General features: G+C 45.1%; 1 protein-coding gene across 2 annotated transcripts in view; it reads left to right on the top strand.

Annotated features, from left to right (window-relative positions):
• The window catches only part of SMOX (spermine oxidase), a 95,071-nt gene that overhangs the window by 63,246 nt on the left and 11,830 nt on the right, over nt 1-19,995 (top strand). For both annotated transcript variants that reach the window (XM_077816020.1, XM_077816019.1), the window contains exons 4-5: nt 12,627-12,800; nt 15,438-16,137. In XM_077816020.1, the coding sequence (XP_077672146.1) occupies nt 12,627-12,800; nt 15,438-16,137 (874 nt within the window). The remainder of the gene's footprint in view (nt 1-12,626; nt 12,801-15,437; nt 16,138-19,995) is intronic.

Genomic DNA, 19,995 nt, shown 5'->3' with positions numbered 1-19,995 from the left:
ATATTGTGGGATAATTTAATCAATAGCTGTAGACTTGCCACTTAGCTAATAATAAGGAAGGGGCCCAAATGAGGCAGAACATAATAACTTAGGAAGACCCAACTAAAAGATGTGGCAGTGAGACATTATTATTGACATTATAACTACTACACTATGCTGTGTAAGTTATGACATTCATCCTGATATGAATTACAAGCTCGATTTCATCACAGGTGCTGTGACAAATGTTACAAGGGTTAAATGTCATTTCTCTTTTGGAGAGAGCTTTCATTTTTATGGTTTGGAAGCTACTTGTAATGTTCATTCCTCTATCTTAAATGGTTTTCTCCAAAGATCTATGTAAAACAGTGCCTAAGCTCATGATAGAGACTCCAGACCAAGGAAAAATAGAAATGAAAGCACTAAAAACATTAATAAAGAGAAAATGGTGGAATAAAAGTGGAAATACAGGTTCAGTAATGAAACGTGTCCTAAGCAAATACCCAAGGAAAAAGTGATCTTCGGTTTTCTAGATAGGTAGGGTCAGTCTCACTTTGGTGTAAATGGGTACCATTCCATTGATTCTAGTGGAGTGATGCCTGCTTCTGCTCAGGGTGAATGTGGTCCCTGATACTTAATTAATGGTTGAACAGATGTAAAATGGCATTACTTTTGTACTTTTATAATACCAAGACTTAGACTTAAACAATGCTAAAACAGCTTGCCAGGTTTCACTCTAAGTATTCTCCTGATTTGTTTCCTCTATTTCTAATTATATTTGGGTGAAGGGCCAATATAAAATTTCCCCAATCAAAATGCTCTCAGAGTGGGTTACATAAAATGGAGGTGGAGGGTGGGGAATCATCCTTGCCAAGTTATAACCATTTGTAGAGCCCTCAAAGTTTGCAACTGGATCTGAACTTCACCAACACTTGTTTGGGTAAATCTTTTTTTATAATGTCACACTCTGGGATCAGCTGGACATCGTATAATATATATTTAAAAATATGCACATGGATATTCAAACCGACATTGGTAAAATCCTTCACTAGAGGCCATTAAGGAAACAATAGTCATGGGGGGGAGAGGTAAAGTGCTATCATGGATCAGAGACAGAGTGGAAATGCTGATTTTCAACATAGAAAGAAGTTTAGCATTGTGCCATGACTAGGGCTAATGAATACATGGCCTATAATTAATTGGGTTAATAGAGAGGATTGTGGGGAACATCCAAGGGGTCTAGTTAAAATAGGCAATTGGGCAACACAGCGGCAGATGAAATCCCACTTGGACAAGTGCAGGGTGGTACACTTTGGCAGGAATAGATTGAGCTGCTTTTACTTATTACTAGGTTCTAAAATTAACAGTAGCCCCTCAGAAAAAAGAGATGAGCTCAGAGGAAACCTCAGTTCAGAGTGCAGCAGTGATCAAAAAAGCAAATAAAATGCTGGTCCGGTTCAAAAAAGAGAGAGAGGGAATAACACTGGAAATGCTGCAATGAATGACATTGTATAAGCAAACGGCCTGCCATTGCTCTGTATACTGGTTTCAGTTCTGATCATCCTATCTCAAAGATATAGAAATATAGGAAGTGTATAGCAAAGGGGAATGAAAATCACTAGAGGCCTAGAATGACCTGTTGTGAAAAGCGAACAAAAAGAGGTGAGAGGTTTAGGGTAGCAGCCGTGTTAGTCTGTATTCGCAAAAAGAACAGGAGGACTTGTGGCACCTTAGAGACTAACAAATTTATTTGAGCATAAGCTTTCGTGATGAAGTGAGCTGTAGCTCACGAAAGCATATGCTCAAATAAATTTGTTAGCCTCTAAGGTGCCACAAGTCCTCCTTTTCTTTTTACAGTTTAGAGAGAAGACTAATACAAGTTTACAGAGGGATACAAAGTGAATGCTGAAGAAAAGTCAGTTTTGCACTTGGGGTTATCCTTTCCCATAATACAAGAACAAGGGGCCTGCCAGCAAAACTAGAAAGCAACAAACTTCAAGTTGATCTTTTTTTTATGCAAGGCATAAATAGCTTGTTACTACCACAAGATAACCTTGTGGCCAAGAGCTAAGAGTCAGAAGAGGATTTGACATTTATATGGGTAGTAAACACATCTGCTATTACATGTGCTGGGATAAAAATTTATAAGGGATCTCAGCACTCTTACTTTAAGACATAAATCAACCCTCAGTTGTCTGGGACTCAGAAGTAACTTTCTCCATACCCGTGTTGCACCATTATTGCCCATAATGGGAGAGTTCACACTCATCTTTGAAGCTTCTGGTGCTGGCTGCTCTCAAAGGTGGATGCTGGATTAGGTGGATGATTGTACTGGTCGGCTATGGCGAGTCCTGTGTTTCTCCTCTCTCTCTATTTTTGGGAACAAAAATAACAGAAGTTATTATGAACTCTTGAAAACCTAAATTGCAAAAGAAACCATATGTGCAAACACACTTGCTGATGGATGAAGTAAATAGGAAAGTGTGTAGTATGTGTGTGTGGCTTCAGGACCCTTTACTCTTGCATAACGCACAGACAAGAATGTGTTTCTCTTTACACACAGACTGAGTTAGCATGTTGCATTACTTGTAGCTTTTATATTTTTGGTTGTGTTGGTTCCATATGGTTTTAATGCTCTGGATGATTTGCAGGTTCTTGTGCCACATTTATAATTAAAGGGGAGGGGGAATGAAAAGTGGGCAGCCTGCTTCAGTTTGTATCTTGTCTTTATTCGTTGGTGGGATTGTATGTTGGGACATTTTACAACATCCCTAAAACCACTCTGAGCAAATAACCACTGCACTAAATCAGTGGCAAATAAGGCAAATCTGAAAACTGGGTGCACGTGACATATTTAGCTTTCCCTCAGGGTCATCTCCTGGGTCCTGACATACCTTTCCCACACAGGGTGATCTCCAGGCCACTTTCTGAGCCCTGAAAGTCCCCCACTGTGATCGGAGTTTCAGGGGGGCCACACCGAGATTGCTTAATCAGGGAAAACTGCAAAGAATAGGGAAGACGATTCCCAAAACTGGTGGTTATTCTAATACTTAGCTTTACCAGCCAGCAACAAAACAGCTTCTACAATACCTTACTGAAAAAACAACGAGGCGTCCTTGTGGCACCTTAGAGACTAACACATTTATTTGGGCGTAAGCTTTCGAGGGCTATAACCCACTTCATCAGATGCATGGAGTGGAAAATACAGTAGTCAGGTATAAATATACAGCACATGAAAAGATGGGAGTTGCCTTACCAAGTGGGGGGTCAATACTAACAAGGCCAATTCAGTCAGGATGGATGTAGCCCGTTCTCAACAGCTGAGAAGAAGGGGTGAATATCAAAAGAGGGAAATTAAGTTTTTGTAGTCACCCAGCCACTCCCAGTCTTTATTCAGGCTTAATTTGATGGTGTCAAGTTTGCAAATTAATTCCAGTTCTGCAGTTTCTCATTGGAGTCTGTTTTTTAAGTTTTTTTTGTTGAACAATGGCACTTTTAAGTCTGTTATTGAGTGTCCAGGGAGATTGAAGTGCTCTCCTACTGGTTTTTGAATATTACAATTCTTGATATCTGATTTGTGTCCATTTATTCTTTTAAGTAGAGCCTGTCCGGTTTGGCCAATGTACATGGCAGAGGGGCATTGCTGGCACATGATGGCATATATCACATTGGTAGATGTGCAGGTGAACGAGCCCCTGATGGTGTGGCTGATGTGGTTAGGTCCTATGATGGTGTCCCTTGAATAGATATGCGGACAGAGTTGGCAACTGGGTTTGTTGCAGGGATTGGTTCGTGGGTTAGCGTTTCTGTTGTGTGGTATGTAGCTGCTGGTGAGTATTTGCTTCAGGTTGGGAGGCTGTCTGTAAGCGAGGACTGGCTGTCTCCCAAGGTCTGTCAGAGTGAGGGATTGTCCTCCAGGATAGGTTGTAGATCCTTGATGATGCGCTGGAGAGGTTTTAGTTGGGGGCTGTAGGTGATGGCTAGTGGCATTCTGTTAATTTCTTTGTTGGGCCTGTCCTGTAGTAGGTGACTTTTGGGTACCCTTCTGCTCTGTCAGTCTGTTTCTTCACTTTCCCAGGTGGGTATTGTAGTTTTAAGAATGCTTGAGAATGAAAGCTTATGCCCAAATAAATTTGTTAGTCTCTAAGATGCCACAAGGACTTCTCTCTGTTTTTGCTGATACAGACTAACATGGCTACCCCTCTGAATACCTTACTGATTACCCAGAAGCACCAAACTCAATTCCCTTAAAACAATCCAGTCTTGGGCTCCCACCCAGACAGCCAAATCAAATCTAATGAGGATTACTGAAAATCTTATTCGCCGTGTAAAAAGTTCTACCAATCCCAAAGGATCAGACACATTGCCCACCAGGTCAATGAATATTTTAGATCTTATCCAAATACACGCTTACAGCCAATTCTTATGAACTAAACTAAGATTTATTTAAAAAGAAAACAGAGTGTAGGTTAAAATATCATTATACGTACTGGTATGAATAGAGTTCTTAGGTCAGTTTCATAATAGAGATGGTGAGCTTTAGAATTGCAAAAGGTTCTCTCAGCATAAGTTCCATAGGTTATAGCCCAAGGTCCAATATCTGGGTGATCCTGACTGGGACCTCAGTCTTGCTACTCAAACTTCCCCTGAAGAAGCTTAAGCAGATATGAGATAACAGGATCAGGGCCTAAGAGTTCCTTTTATAATTCTCTTGCAGCCTCTTGACAGCAGGTGAATAATAGGTGAAAAATTGTGGCTTTGAAGTAGAACTCCTGTTTCCTCAGCATCACGAATAATCAGCTACATAGATCAGCATAAGGCAACTGCCTATCTCCTGCCATTTACAAGTAGTTTATTACATACTTCAAAGAGAAATGAAGACAATGATATTACCACATTCACAGTTCATCTAAATGTTAATATTCCCTTTTGATCTTTGAATCAATGAAACATAGTGGCAGACAGGAGCCGTCTGGTTACATTGTTAGTATCTAACAAGATAAAGGTAAACATAGACGACTACAGTCACTATCTTTTCCCAATTCTTTAACAATACAAGTCTACATTTCAAAGCTCTTGTTTATCTAACATGGCTTTGCTAGCTATTTACAAGGAATATCCCTAATTACCATTTACATACTTTCCTAATATGTCTTTAAAGGTAGAATTTGGGTCATTTAGCCTGCAAGTTGCTTAACCCTTTCTGGCTTAGTGTCATACCCACTTTTACCCCTTTTAACTTCATTCATCTCCCAGGATGTGGTGTTCATTGCTGGAAAAGGTGTGTTTTATATTGATGTAAAATTCTGGAAGAGACAAGGCACAGGTAGTTTCCACCTTGATGGAGCTAGGCGAGGTAAACCCTGGGTGAAGGGGTGGTGTAGTGTTGATCTTGATTAGCTACCTCAAGGTAAAAACAACAGGGCCTTGTCTCTGTAGGATTTTACACTATTAACAATAATAATGTAAGTACCATAGTGCCTAAGTGCCCCATCTTCAGTTTCAAAACACGCCTATCTTGTGCAGTGAAAACATAGCACAATCGGCCCCACCTCAGTGACCCTTTTTCTGGTTACTATAGTTAATGGCCTCAGAGTCAGTCAGCATTCCCCTGTGTGGTGGACGGTTGGTGGGTGAAGGAGGTAGCTGGAGAATGACTAAGTTCTCTTCCCCTCAGGCTCCCACCCTCTGCTGGGCTTTATGCCAGCTCAGGACTAAGCTGTGGTCCCCTGCATCATAGTCTATTGCACTACCATTTGCCTGGCCCATTAGATACCGAGGGCCTGGTTTGTACTGGGGTTACACTAGCATATGGCTAGCATGAGACAGTGGTATAAATCAAGCCCTTAGTTTTAAAACCGAGTTAGAAAGAGTGCTTGAGGTGAGTTCCGACAATCCTTAGGAAACTTTTGGATTGAGATGTGCCATCCTGGCCTTCCTAATTCAGCACTGAATAATTTATAAAATTCGCTCTTCAACATCTGATCTCCCGGAGAGACTGCCTCTTTCCCTGTGGGACGCAGCCAAGGTTGCGATGAGTGGAGATGCTGATGCCCTGCCTCTCTCACTCTAATAGAGAAGGGGCTGTTGGCAGGCGCAAGGCTCTGGAATGCCCTTCTGTTCCTAGTCTGAAATAACCCAGATCGGCTGATTTGGGGCACGGAACAGGACCCATTTGTTCTTCTCAGCCTCAGAGAAGAGTTTGGCCAATTCTCCACTCTGCCCTGTTTGCTGGTGTGTTACCGTCTGTATTTAGAGCTGCCCCTTGGTGGAAGGGGTAAGATGATGTTAATATTTGACTTTGGAGTTTTTGCTAATTGGCCTGGTGCTGTCGGACCCTGCAGACATTTGCTTTCTAAATGTGAAGAAAATCAGTAGAATCTTGTACACGGTCCTGTGCATTACATCTTGCCAAGCTCTTTGAAATAAACCTTGCTTGGAGTCTCTTGGGTATGCTTTGGTAGCTATGTGGTAGCAAACATAAAATTAGGTGCTTTTCTATGTCCTGTATTTCAAAAATGCCATTTCCCAGTAACTTTAAATGGAGTCTTGTAAACTCGTTGATGTTATAGTTGTTCTCAGGTTTTCGTCTCCAGAGACCGCCTCGAGGTATCTCCAAATGGATGAATACAGTTCTGTCTCCCCTTTATTAGAAATTTTCATGAAGCTCACAGTCTTGGTTTGACCTTTGTATGGTCACTTACAACAGATTTTGCTCTGTGTGTGTGTATATAAAGGACACACTTCCGTTTTTGTGTGTGCGTGTGTGTGCACGCACATTCTTTCCATCCTTAGAAGCGTAAATATCCCTTTCCACAAGTAGGTTTAGGAAGCGTGTTCAATCCTAAACTCGGTCAATACTCGCTACGTTATTAAAAGGTACTTCACTGTAAGATTCTCTTGGCATTTCCAATCTCGCTTCTTTGCATGCTGCTGCTGAATGAGCTGCAATTCGCAAAATCATTTAGCAGTGCAGGCCCGTGCCTGGGGCTCCTTGGTGCTACCCTAACAAATACTGATGAGGATATTTTCCTGTTGTCTGACCAGCTGGATCACATACTTAAGGAAAAAAAACTCATTTGGTGTTTTCCCCACTGAGGGAGAAATATGTTTTTCTCTTCTTTCCTCTGGTGCCCAGTGAATACTACAATGGACAATGAAAACAAGCCTATGGCTAATTTAGTCTCTGGGCCAAGGGGTAACTGGACTTTAGTACAGCTTTTCTTGTCTTGTGAATGTGTTATCTGCTTATCGTCTGCAATCAGCTTATGAAATTATGCCGAGGCAAGGTCTGCGGCAGCTTTGAGCAGTACTTGTTGGAAGTGGTTAGACCTCAAATCTGTGCCACAGTGTAGGCCCATGAACTGCTGTGTGTTGAAATTCCACAATACTTCTGATGTGGGGGCGGGGGAGAGAGACCATTCCCCCCCCATCCACTGCTAGGGACTCCCAACCTCTCTTGTTTTGAAATCCTTGTGCTTTGGGACAGCTCTGTGCCGCAATCAGTACCCCAGGTCCCTTCTCTTTTCCTGTTTTCTACCGGTTTCCTGATTCTATTCTGTGTTTCTTCCCTTCTTATCATTTCTTTTTCTATGGTTTGGTTTTTTCTGGTACTGCTCCTTCATTTTTTTTCTCTGCCCCCGGCCCCAGTTCACTTCCTGTCTCCTTTCTCTCTGTCCATGTTTATTAAATAAAACTTCAAACCAACCTGCCCAACGGGGGGCAGTACACAGAGACAGAAAGGAAACATCCAGCCCCCTCCCCCCGACTTTACTTGAGACATAAAAGATCAGTTTGATATCATAGTCCCCAATGCCGATTGCCATTTTGCCAAACTCATCTGTTTTTTCTTACATGTTTTTAGCAGCTGAATTACTGCACAAATAGCCTGAACTAAAGTTTCAGGTGAGCCATCCTGTGCCTGGAAAAAGGCCATACAGCAACTCCTGCATTAACAACTGCGAGGGTTTCAAGGAAAATACATGGCAAATGTCCGTCCTTCCTTATCTAGGTAGATGCTGAATCCCTGGGCGCTGGAAAACTCCAAAAGCCAGTTGTCTGTAAGTCTGGCCACGTGACAGCAGTCCTCTGAGTTTCGAGGCCAACAGATCCTTTCTCTCCCTCTGCAACCACTGGCTTGTGTTTTGTGTCTCACGCTGCTCACTGGCAGCCAGACCTTTGTAGTGCACTGAGGGACTAGGATAGAACATGGGGCCTAGCAGTGGCCCCTGGAGCTTCTTATTACAAGCCACAGGGATGGGCGTGCCAGGATCCTCCCACCTCTCTTCTGGCTGGGAATTGCAGCTATATGGAAGGTGCAAGGGGCAATTAGTTTTAACCATTTTCCATAATTACTCCTCAACCCTGGTACGTTGAAATCATGAATACCCAGTTGTGTCAGAGAGGTCAGTAGTTTTAATCCAAATACCTTAGATGGGAAAAAATCTTCAAGCAGAGATCTTGACTCTCTGCTTATAAAGCACTGTGCTTCCCTGTGGTGCTAGATCAGGGGTAGGCAAACTACGGCCCGCAGGCTGGATCGCTCCCCATGGTGCCGCAGGGCCCGCGCTGCTCTCAGAAGCGGCCAGCACTACGTCCCTATGGCCGGGGGGAGGGGAAGGCAGAGGGCTCTGTATGTTGCCCTTGCCTCCAGGCACCACCCCCCGCAGCTCGGTCGGGAATGGGGAACCGCGGCCAAAGGGAGCTTCGGAGGCATGGCAAGGTCAGTGCGCGGAGCCCTGTGCCTCCCCCTCTGCCAAGGGCCACGCAGGGAGGTGGTCCGGCCGCTTCCTGGAGCGGCGTGGGGCCAGGGCAGGCAGGCAGGGAGCCTGCCATGGCCCCGGTGTGCGCTGCTGCCACCCCGGAGCCGCTTTAGGTAAGCGGCGCCTGGCCGGAGCCCAAACCCCTCCTGCACCCCGCCCTCCAATTCCCTGTCCTGAGCCCCCTGCCTGCACCTCGCATCCCTCCTGCACCCCAATTCCCTGTCCTGAGCCCCCTGCTGCTCCCCGCACCCTTCCTGCACCCCAATTCCCTGCCCTGAGCCGCCTGCCGCACCCCTCCTGCACTCCAACCCCCTGACCTGAGCCCCCTGCTGCACCCCGCACCCCTCATGCACCCCAACCTCCTGCCCTAAGCTCCTTCCCACAGTTTGCACCCCTGCCCTGAGCCCCCTCCTGCACCCCAACCCCCTGACCTGAGCCTCCTGCTGCACCCCGCACCCCTCCTGCACCCCAACCTCCTGCCCTGAGCTCCTTCCCACAGTCTGCACCCCTCCTGCATCCCTGCCCTGAGCCCCCTCCTGCACCCCAACTCCCTTCCCTGAGCCCCCCATACACTTCGCACCCCTCCTCTGCCCCAATACCTTGCCCTGAGCCTTTTCCTGCACGCTGCACCCCTTCCCACACCCCAAACTCCCTCCTGCACCCCAACCCCCTGCCCCAGCCCTGCATACAATTTCCCCAGATGTGGCCCTCGGACCAAAAAGTTTGCCCACCCCTGTGCTAGATAAATGAGAAGGTGGCACAGATTCTAGACAAACAAGTTATTCCTGAGATTGGTTGTACTTCTGTGATTTATCTTTAAGGCTTTCCTGCCTGTCTTTGTTCTGGTAAGCTTTTCCTTTGATATGAAGTACCATGAATCACAGTTAAGCAGTTCTTGGAATCATCCAAACAAAAGAACAGGAGTACTTGTGGCACCTTAGAGGCTAACAAATCTAATAGAGCATAAGCTTTCGTGGGCTACAGCTCACTTCATCGGATACATAGAATGGAACATATAGTAAGAAGATATATATATATATATATATATATACATACAGAGAACATGAAAATGTGGTATGTATTATTGTGACAAAGCTCCTCCTCTGCCTTGGTGGGTCCTGCGCTTATTGGCAGATTTGCCCACCTCAGAGGTTCACGGCAGCCCGCAGTTTGGCCACTTTCATGGCTCAAATCTGCCGTTCACTCAGTTAGCTTCACCACTGGCCAGCATGGGGAAAAGGAAGAAGAACAATCCCCACAGTCTCTGCTGATCCATCTAGTGGATCGGGGAACAGGCCAGAGACCTTCCCCTCTGGTGGAACCCACAGTCCAGGTCCACTCCTCCGGTATCAAGTAGGGAGTTGCGGGGATGGAGGGATGGGGGGAACCCGGGCCCGGCTTCTACTCCGTGTTCCAGCCCAGGGCCCTGTGGATTGCAGCTGTCTACAGTGGCTCCTGTAACAGCCGCGTGACAGCTACAACTCCCTGGGCTACTTCCCCATGGCCTCCTCCCAACACCTTCTTTATTCTCACCACAGGACCTCCCTCCTGGTGCCTGAGAATGCTTGTACACCTCAGTCTTCCAGTAGTATGCCTTCTCGCTCCCAGCTCCTCGCGCCTCTTGCTCCCAGCTCCTCGCACGCGCATCATAAACTGAAGTGAGCTCCTTTTTAAACCCAGGTGCCCTGATTAGCTTGCCTTAATTGATTCTAGCAGCTTCTTGATTGGCTGCAGGTGTTCTAATCAGCCTGTCTGCCTTAATTGTTTCCAGAAAGTTCCTGATTGTTCTGGAATCTTCCCTGTTACCATACCCAGAGAAAAGGGACCTACTTAACCTGGGGCTAATATAGCTGCCTTCTATCACTCTCCTGTAGCCATCTGGCCTGACCCTGTCACAATATATATCTCTTCTTACTATATGTTCCATTGTATGCATCCGATGAAGTGAGCTGTAGCTCACCAAAGCTTACGCTCAGATAAATTTGTTAGTCTCTAAGGTGCCACAAGGTTCTTTTTGCGGATACAGACTAACACGGTTGCTGTTCTGAAACCAAACAAAAGGCTTGATTATTCCAGACGCGCACAAGTGGTTGGTGGTGATGATTGTGTTTAATAACAGCTCCCTCCTCACCAACAGTAACAATGACACAACTTGTTGGGTCATCTCGGATGAAACACCTTCTCCAAAAAAAGAATTCTAACTTGATATATTTTGATGAGATTACAGGGTTGGTCGATAAAGGCGATAGTGTTGAAGTAATGTACTTAGATTCCTGTAATGCATTTGACTTGGTACTGCATGACATTTTGATGAAAAAGTTAGAAAGTTATTAAATTGACATGGAACACATTAAATGGATTAAAAGCTGGCTAACTGATAGGTCTCAAAATGTAACTATAAATGGGGAATCGTCGTCAAACAGGTGTGTTTCTAGGGGGGTCCTGCAGAGATCAGTTCTTGGCCCTACGCTATTTAACATTTTTATCAGTGACGTGAAAGAAGACGTAAAATCATCACTGATAGAGTTTGCAGATGACACAAAAATGCGGGGATTGGTAAATGATGAAGAGCATGGGTCATCATTATAGAGCGATCTGAATTGCTTGGTAAGCTGGGCAGAAGCAAACAAAATGCGTTTTAATACAGCTAAATGTAAATGTATACATCTAGGAACAAAGAATGTAGGCCATACTTTCAGGATGGGGGATTTTATCCGGGGACACTGTGACTCTGACAGAGATTTGGGGGTTGTGGATAATCATCTGAACATGGGACATGCTGAACAGTGAAATATAGTGGCCAAAAAGGCTAATGCAGCCCTTGGATGCATAAATGGGAATTTTGAGTAGGAGTTGAGAAGTTATTTTACCTCTATTTGGCACTGGTGCGACCAGTGCTGGAATCCTGTGTCCAATTCAGGTGCTCACAATTCAAGAAGGATGTTGCTACATTGGAGAGGGTTCAGAGAAGAGCCATGAGAATGATTAAAGGATTAGAAAACCTGCCTTTATAGTGGTAAGCACTGCCTAAGGAGGGTGTCAGACATGGGGTCTACACCCAAGAGCATGCCTCAGAGACCCATAGCTAGGTATGGTGACCAGTCACTGTCCGGACCCAGGGGGCTTAGAAGTGTGTGGGAGTGAGTGGATGGATCCACTCACAGCAGACCAGTGTCCGTCCAAAGCATGTGACAGGGCCAGGTTGAGACAGTCTGAGAAACACAAAATCAGAAATAGCAAACCCAGTCACTCTCCCTACAAAAGAAGCCATTTCCCCAAACCAAACATTCTCCAATTCCATTTGCACCCTAACAAAAATCCAAACTTCAACCCTGCCTGTACAGAAGTAGTATTCGGGCATAGGTGCTCTCTGGTCTGCAACCATTAGAAGGCAACTGGGCCACAGACACAGTAGCAATATTGGTACTGTTGCTTGAATAGCAGGATTTAGCCACTTGAGGGTGCCTTGATTGCACAAGAAGCTCTGTCCCTTCCTCCAGTGGAAGGTAATGGTGAAACTCCCATATTTTGGGAGGACTGACAGACATAGTGTGTTCCGAAATGACCTGCCTAAAATGTTCTCCGGTAGCTAGCGTTCTTCAAGTTTGTCTTTGACCCTCTGGTTTCCTATCTTCTGCTGACTGGTAGAGCTGTGGGTGCATCCTGTGAAGGGCAAAATGAGATAAAATAAATTCCTAAAGCCCTCTGGTAACTTTTAGGCTTGAGCCTCCAGCTATGGAATTTGTTCCTCCACACAGTGGGGTGGCTTGAGCATACCGATCCTGGGCGAAGAGGAGTACGCACATTGCTCAGGGCTTGGATTCTGCACACTCGAGCTACTTATTGTGAGTGACTCTCTCCCTTTTTCGGTCCTGTCTCTGGCAGGTCTATAACCTGACTCAGGAGTTCTTTCAACGTGGTAAACCAGTCAATGCTGAGAGCCAGAATAGTGTGGGCGTCTTCACACGGGATGTGGTGCGCAAACGTGTGAAAGCCGATCCAGATGACTCGGAGACCACCAGGAGGCTAAAACTAGCCATGATCCAGCAATATCTTAAGGTATGTTTAAAAAGGCAGCTCAATCATGGGACATTAGAAACCTGGCTAAGACTTACATCCCATCACTAGGGAATTACTTATATTTGTCGTTTTTGCAGCTGGGATATTTCTGGTTCGTATATTACATTTTTCTCATAAGCTGGACATCTCCACAATGGGCTGGCAAGTTCTGAGATGTCTCATCAGTTCAGTTAAATTCTTCTGTGTGGTGTTATAACATTAAATCCTCTATCCTACCACTTACCAACCAAAGACAGCCTAATGCCAGCTCCATTTAGAAATGGATACCTTTTTGCCCCATACCTTGGACTGTGTGCTGCAGGCAGTGTGTCCTTTATCCCCTTTTGCCTTTCTCCAGAGCTTGGAAACCAGGAAAATTGACTCTGATAATACAATGCTGTTGGGGTAGTCCCTGCAAAATAAATCTCAAAGCATCTTAACATTCATTTGAAAGGGGAGAGAGAATCAAAGCAAAGGTAAACTGTGTTCATTAGTACCTCCACGCTACTTGCCAGGTAGATCCTACCTTCTATGTATTCTATCTTGAGGCTGGGACTTGTGCAGCACCAAGCACTTAACACAGAATAAACGTTAATAATAATTGGGCAGTTTTTGTACTTTGAAATTGTAAGGTGAATTAAAGGCTTATGAAGAAAGGCAGGGATGCCACACGCACAACACTCTGGCCCAGTAGGTAAGTATACGTATCCACAGTTTACGTATGGGAAACTGAGGCAAAGGGAGACCTAAGGTCACACAGGGAGTCTGAAAGCTGCTGTGACACTCTTCCCTCTGAGTCATTATTGAATCAGTAATAGCCACTTGTGGTCATTAAAGAACCCAGGGCCTTTCTGGTAAGAAAATGGGTGTTAACTCTGGTGTCTTGGCCAAATTCTAATCTGGATAGTTGCATTTTGCCTCCCCAAGATTGCTTCTGTAATTTTGGTGCGGAATCATTGTAATAACTTGCTTTTATTTATTTAGATTTGACAAAATGTTTCCACCATAGCCAGAACAACTTATACAACTGCTACCTATCCTCTAGCCCCAGACTGCAGATTGTCCCATAACCAGGGAAAGGAGAAGAGCAGAGGCCATCAGGGACCTCATTCTGCCAGCCTAATTGGGTTGATAGACGTTCAGATATTACACCGATGAGTTGGCACCCCTGGAAAACTTCAGGATAGATAAAGCAACTGTCGTTCTAAGTAGTGTACAGTAAATTAAATACAAAAAAGGACAAATTCCCAATATAAATGATATAAACATTTACTGTATTACTATATCTCTGAAAGCTGTCAACGCTCTTTGGGTCTTTCAGGATGGATTATAAAATTATGGCAGACTCCGAGTGGGAGTTGGGCAGCACTTGCTGCAGGTGACATGTACTTAGGGAAAAGGCATGTTTAACTTTTTAGGCTTAGATCTTGCAGCTGAACCCACACTGGTGTCTCCATGCCTGTGCAAAGCCCACTGACGGCACTTAGCAGGCGCAGGGCCACAGGCTGTATTTTCTTCAAGGCACTTACCATATCCTCTCTGCCTGTAAAGTGCTTAGCACTGACTGTGTGTCTGGCATCCCAGTCCACCTGAGCATGCAGACAGTGTCTTGCAGTAACTAGGAATGCAAAGCACAGTGTGTGGATGCCCCATGCTGAGAGGAGGCTGGGTCTGCCAGGCTTATAAACTACACTTGAAAAGCCTAGGTAATAGGCTAAAAGGTGAGATGGATAATTGTAATTTTCATAACTACATAAAACGTTGGCGAAAACGGTCACAGATGTGGAGATCAGATCCAGAAATTAGAAACCTAGAAAGAGAAGGTGGGAAGGATATAGGGCCACCATTCCCCAGGCACCACTGGAAACTGACAACAAAAAGGCAGGCCTAACATCCTGCCCTGAAACAGTGGGATCAATGCTAGCAATAGCTGTGCTTACCAGTTTTGATGGGGGTCCCCAAACTCTAGGCTTTGCTAATCAAAGTACACATAAGATTGATCCTCCCAACCTCACCATGTCTTCCCTTCCCACATGGTCACTGGAACACGTCCTCTCAGCTGCAGATCATTAGCTAGTTGAATACTAATATTTATGGCATGCTGAGATCTACCTCTGAGGGGGTGGCTTTGAAACCCTTTTGTTCTACTAATGTCTCCTTATGGAATGGGAATCTCTGTCAACATCGGCTAGTGAAAAAAGTGTTTAAATAAGCATGGCATCAGCCTCAGTTTGAGCAGCACATCATAGCTGATCCGTGTTCAGCACCCCACCCCTTCTCTAGCAGAAAAGTTCAATGGGATTTTTACGTGATCAAAAGTGGCCAGGGCCTTGGTCCAACATCATGCAGAAGATTTGAACTTCCCAGCAGTGTTGTAACCCATACAGCCATGCTGGGGCATGAGAGTACTATAGCAGAACACACTCAGTTGGTCCTTAGAGAGAGAGAGAGAGTTGGTAGGCAGTATAACAAGTGATCTGTTTTGTCTAGCTCTTTGGTTCTCCGGTGCCATATCGGTAAACGTCAGTGTGGCCTACTGCAAGGAACTGGGACTCAGGACTCCTGGGTTCTATTCATTTCTCTGCCATTAACTTGCACTATTCTGTCTGTACCATGGTTTTGTGTTGCTTTCACTAGGTGGAGAGCTGTGAGAGCAGCTCCCATAGCATGGACGAGGTCTCGCTCAGCGAATTCGGAGAATGGACTGAAATCCCTGGGGCCCATCATGTCATTCCTTGTGGCTTTATCAAGATTGTGGAGATCCTGGCCCATGCCATACCAGAGTCGGTCATCCAGCTCCGCAAGCCGGTCAAGTGCATCCACTGGAACCAATCGGTCAGCAAGGAGATTGAGCGTGTGGCCGACCACAACAGCGACCGCCTCGAGGAGGACCAGGGCTACCATGTCCTTGTGGAGTGCGAGGATTGCGAGTTCATCCTTGCCGACCATGTCATTGTGACCGTATCGCTGGGGGTCCTGAAGAAGTACCATGAGAGCATGTTCCACCCTGGCCTGCCTGAGGAGAAGGTGATGGCCATTCAGAAACTGGGCATTAGCACCACCGACAAAATCTTCCTGGAGTTTGAAGAGCCCTTCTGGAGTCCTGAATGCAACAGCATCCAGTTCGTCTGGGAGGATGAGGCGGAGAGTGAGAGTTTGACTTACCCTGAGGAGTTGTGGTACAAGAAGATCTGCAGTTTTGATGTCCTCTACCCACCGGAGCGGTATGGCTATGTGTTGAGTGGCTGGATCTGCGGGGAGGAGGCTTTGATCATGGAGAAGTACGACGATGAAACTGTGGCAGAGACGTGCACTGAGATGCTGCGTAAATTTACAGGTCAGCAATGCTCTCGTTCCTTTTGTTGGTGGAGAAGAAAGGGGGGACCAAGAGGAAGGAAATGCAATGAAGTAGTCAGTAGCTCCTTGGCTTTTTGTTCCTTTTGAAAGGATGTGCAAATGCTTTAGAAGCATCTGCTGCAGAGACGCACTCTATGTACTTGTCCAAGTGCCACTGCTCTAAAGGCTTGAGTGTGTTTTGAGACTCATTTATATAGAGATGATGATGAAGAACTGGAGAACACTACATCAAATGGTGGGTTGAGTGCAATCAGACTCCAAATGCTTTTTAAAAAAATCTCCAATATCATTTTATCAGCTTTAACAGTTACAGCGACGCACTGACAGTCAGGATTCCCGGGGCCAGATCCTCAGCTGGTGTAAATCAGGATAGCTCCATTAAAGACAATGGAGTTACACCAGTTGAGACCAGCTGAGAGTCTGACATTTGGATTCTGTCTCTGACCCCCACTCACTGCACGTGTAAGTCACATGGGACTAAATTTTCAAAAATGAGCCACCCGGGGCCTCACTTTTTCAGAGGCTCTGAGCACACTTCAGTTCAATGTTAGGTGCCAGTAGTTTACAGCAGTGAAAATCAGGGAGCACCCAAAAATGAAGGCACCCCAAATTAGTGACCTTTTAAAAATTCAGGCTGTAACAAGGCTATTTGTCATTTCTGCTTTACCTGTCTAGCTTAACTGAGGGAAGGGCTGTGTTTGTGGGGTGTAGTTCATTCATGCTGAAAAGCTCCGTGAGGTCCTCAGAGGAAAGGTGCTGTATAATTATGCAAATCATCACCGAGTCAGGTGTGTTTCTAGTGGGGTTGCCCAGGGATCAGTTCTTGGCTTGATGCTATTTAACATTTTTATCAGTGACCTGGAAGAAAACAAAATCCTCACTGATAAAGTTTTCAGATGGGTCAAAAATTTGGGGACTGGTAAATAATGAAGAGCTCAGCTCATTGTTATATAGCAGGGATCAGCAACCTTTGGCACGCGGCCCATCAGGGAAATCTGCTGCCGGGCAGGGACAGTTTATTTACCTGAAGCATCCTCAGGTTTGGCCGATCACAGCTTCCACTGACCACGGTTCACCGTTCCAGGCCAATGTTGGCTGGGAGAAGTGGTGGCCAGCACATCCCTCAGCCCGCGTCACTTCCTGCAGCCCCCTTTGGTCTGGAATGGCGAACCACGGCCAGTAGAAGCTGTGATCGGCCAAACCTGCAGACGCTGCAGGTAAACAAACAGTCCTGGCCCGCCAGCGAATTTCCCTGACAGTGCCAAAGGTTGCCAATCCCTGTTATATAGAGTGATGTGGATTGCTTGGTAAGCTGAGCACAACCAAACAATATGTATTTCAATACAGTTAAATGTAAACATATGCCTCTAGGTATAAAGAATGCAAGCCATACAATCCCCCATGGGGGATTCTATTTCAGGAAGCAGTGACTCTGAAAAAGATTCGGGGGCCACGGTGGATAATCAGCTGAACTTGGACTCCCTGGGTGATGCTGTGGTCTAGAGGGTTAATGTGATCCTAGGATGTATAAACAGGGGAATCTTGAGTAGAGAGGTTATTTTACCTCTCTATTTGGCACTGATGCAACCACTGCTGGAATACTGTATCCAGTTCTTGTGTCCACAGTTGAGGAATAATGTTGATAAATGGAAGAGGTTTCAGAGAAGAGCCATGCAAAAGATTAAAGGATTAGAAAACATGCCTTACAGTGATAGACTCAGGGAGCTCAACCTGCTTAGCTTAACAAAGAGAATCATAGAATATCAGGGTTGGAAGGGACCTCAGGAGGTCATCTAGTCCAACCCCCTACTCAAAGCAGGACCAATCCCCAACTAAATTATCCCAGCCAGAGCTTTGTCAAGCCTGACCTTAAAAACTTCTAAGGAAGGAGATTCCAACACCTGCCTAGGTAACGCATTCCAGTGCTTCACCACCCTCCTAGTGAAAAAGTTTTTCCTAATATCCAACCTAAACCTCCCGCACTGCCGCACTTGAGACCATTACTCCTTGTTCTGTCATCTGCTACCACTGAGAACAGTCTAGATCCATCCTCTTTGGAACCCCCTTTCAGGTAGTTGAAAGCAGCTATCAAATCCCCCCTCATTCTTCTCTTCTGCAGACTAAACAATCCCAGTTCCCTCAGCCTCTCCTCATAAGTCATGTGTTCCAGACCCCTAATCATTTTTGTTGCCCTCTGCTGGACTCTTTCCAATTTTTCCACATCCTTCTTGTAGTGTGGGGCCCAAAACTGGACACAGTACTCCAGATGAGGCCTCACCAATGTCGAATAAAGGGGAATGATCACATCCCTTGATTTGCTGGCAGTGCTCCTACTTATACAGCCCAAAATGCCATTGGCCTTCTTGGCAACAAGGGCACACTGTTGACTCATATCCAGCTTCTCGTCCACTGTAACCCCTAGGTCCTTTTCTGCAGAACTGCTGCCTAGCCACTCGGTCCCTAGTCTGTAGCGGTGCATGGGATTCTTCCGTCCTAAGGGCAGGACTCTGCATTTGTCTTTGTTGAACCTCATCAGATTTCTTTTGGCCCAATCCTCTAATTTGTCTAGGTCCCTCTGTATCCTATCCCTACCCTCCAGCATATCTACCACTCCTCCCAGAAGGTTAAGGGATGTCTTGATTACAGTCTATAAGTAGCTACATGGGGAAAAATATTTGATAATGGGTCTTCCGTCTAGCAAACAAAGGTATAACATGATCCAATGACTAGAAGATGAAGGTAGGCAACTTCAGAGGGGAAATGAGGCATAAATTTTTAACGGTGAGGGTAATTAACCACTGGAACAATTTACCAAGGGAGGTGGTGGATTCTCCATCACTGGCAATTTTTAAATCAAGATTGGATGTTTTTCTAAAAGCTCTGCTCTAGAAATTTTCTGGGGGAAATTCCATGGCCTTGTTATACAAGAGATCAGACTAGATTATCACAGTGGTCCCTTCTAGACTTGGAATCTTTGCAGAAATGAAGACCAAAGCTTTGTGCTGTCTTGGTCCAAGGATTTTCGGTTTTAAGGACTACTCCATACTGGATTATAATTTTTTTTAAAAAGAGGTGCTATCAAAGATGAGAAATCCTTCTGTGCTTCCAGAAGCTTCTCTCTTATTATTGACATATTCGTATCCACACATCCATCCCATGCTATCCAAACCTTACTTTCTGATTCACTTCCATCATGTCTCCCTGTTCTATTGACCCCCAGACATTTGAACATATTTTGTGTTTTCACATGGTATGAACCGTCAGGTTTCTGCTGTGCATACCAGCCAATCATGGTTTACAGCTTAGCTAAAGGAAGATGACAAGTTAGCAAAGTTCTCTTACCTGTCTCTTGGCTATGAACAATACTGAGATCTTGGGCAATGATAGTTGGATCAGCTATGTTGATGAGTACTTGCCAATTGTTTGCTGCCATTCAAGAGGCAAATAATAGCTTCTTGTGGATGTAGCCTCACTTGAACATGTAGACACAGAGTCTAATCTCCTGGGGTAGAGACCAGGGGTGAAATCCTGGCCTCATTGAAGTCCATGGCAAAACTCTTCTGGACTTCATTCAGACTAGGATTTTGCCCCATGTCTCCTCTTTAGTTTTGTGCCTCATGGAGTACCCTCTCACCATTCATATAATAGACTATTTAGCGGAAAAGGATAGCTGTTACTCTTTTCTCTTTTTAAATCCCTGGCTGGAGACCTTCTCCAACACTTCCTGTGAGGACATTCAGAATGTATTTAACAATACAGATTTGACTTAAATTTTACTGACGGTCAGGATTTATTATTCCTCAAGATAAATATTGGCCTAGACTTCCTCTGTCAATAC

Source organism: Eretmochelys imbricata, chromosome 4, assembly GCF_965152235.1.
Source record: "Eretmochelys imbricata isolate rEreImb1 chromosome 4, rEreImb1.hap1, whole genome shotgun sequence".
NCBI lineage: Eukaryota > Metazoa > Chordata > Testudines > Cheloniidae > Eretmochelys > Eretmochelys imbricata.
This window is presented reverse-complemented; position numbering and strand designations above follow the sequence as displayed.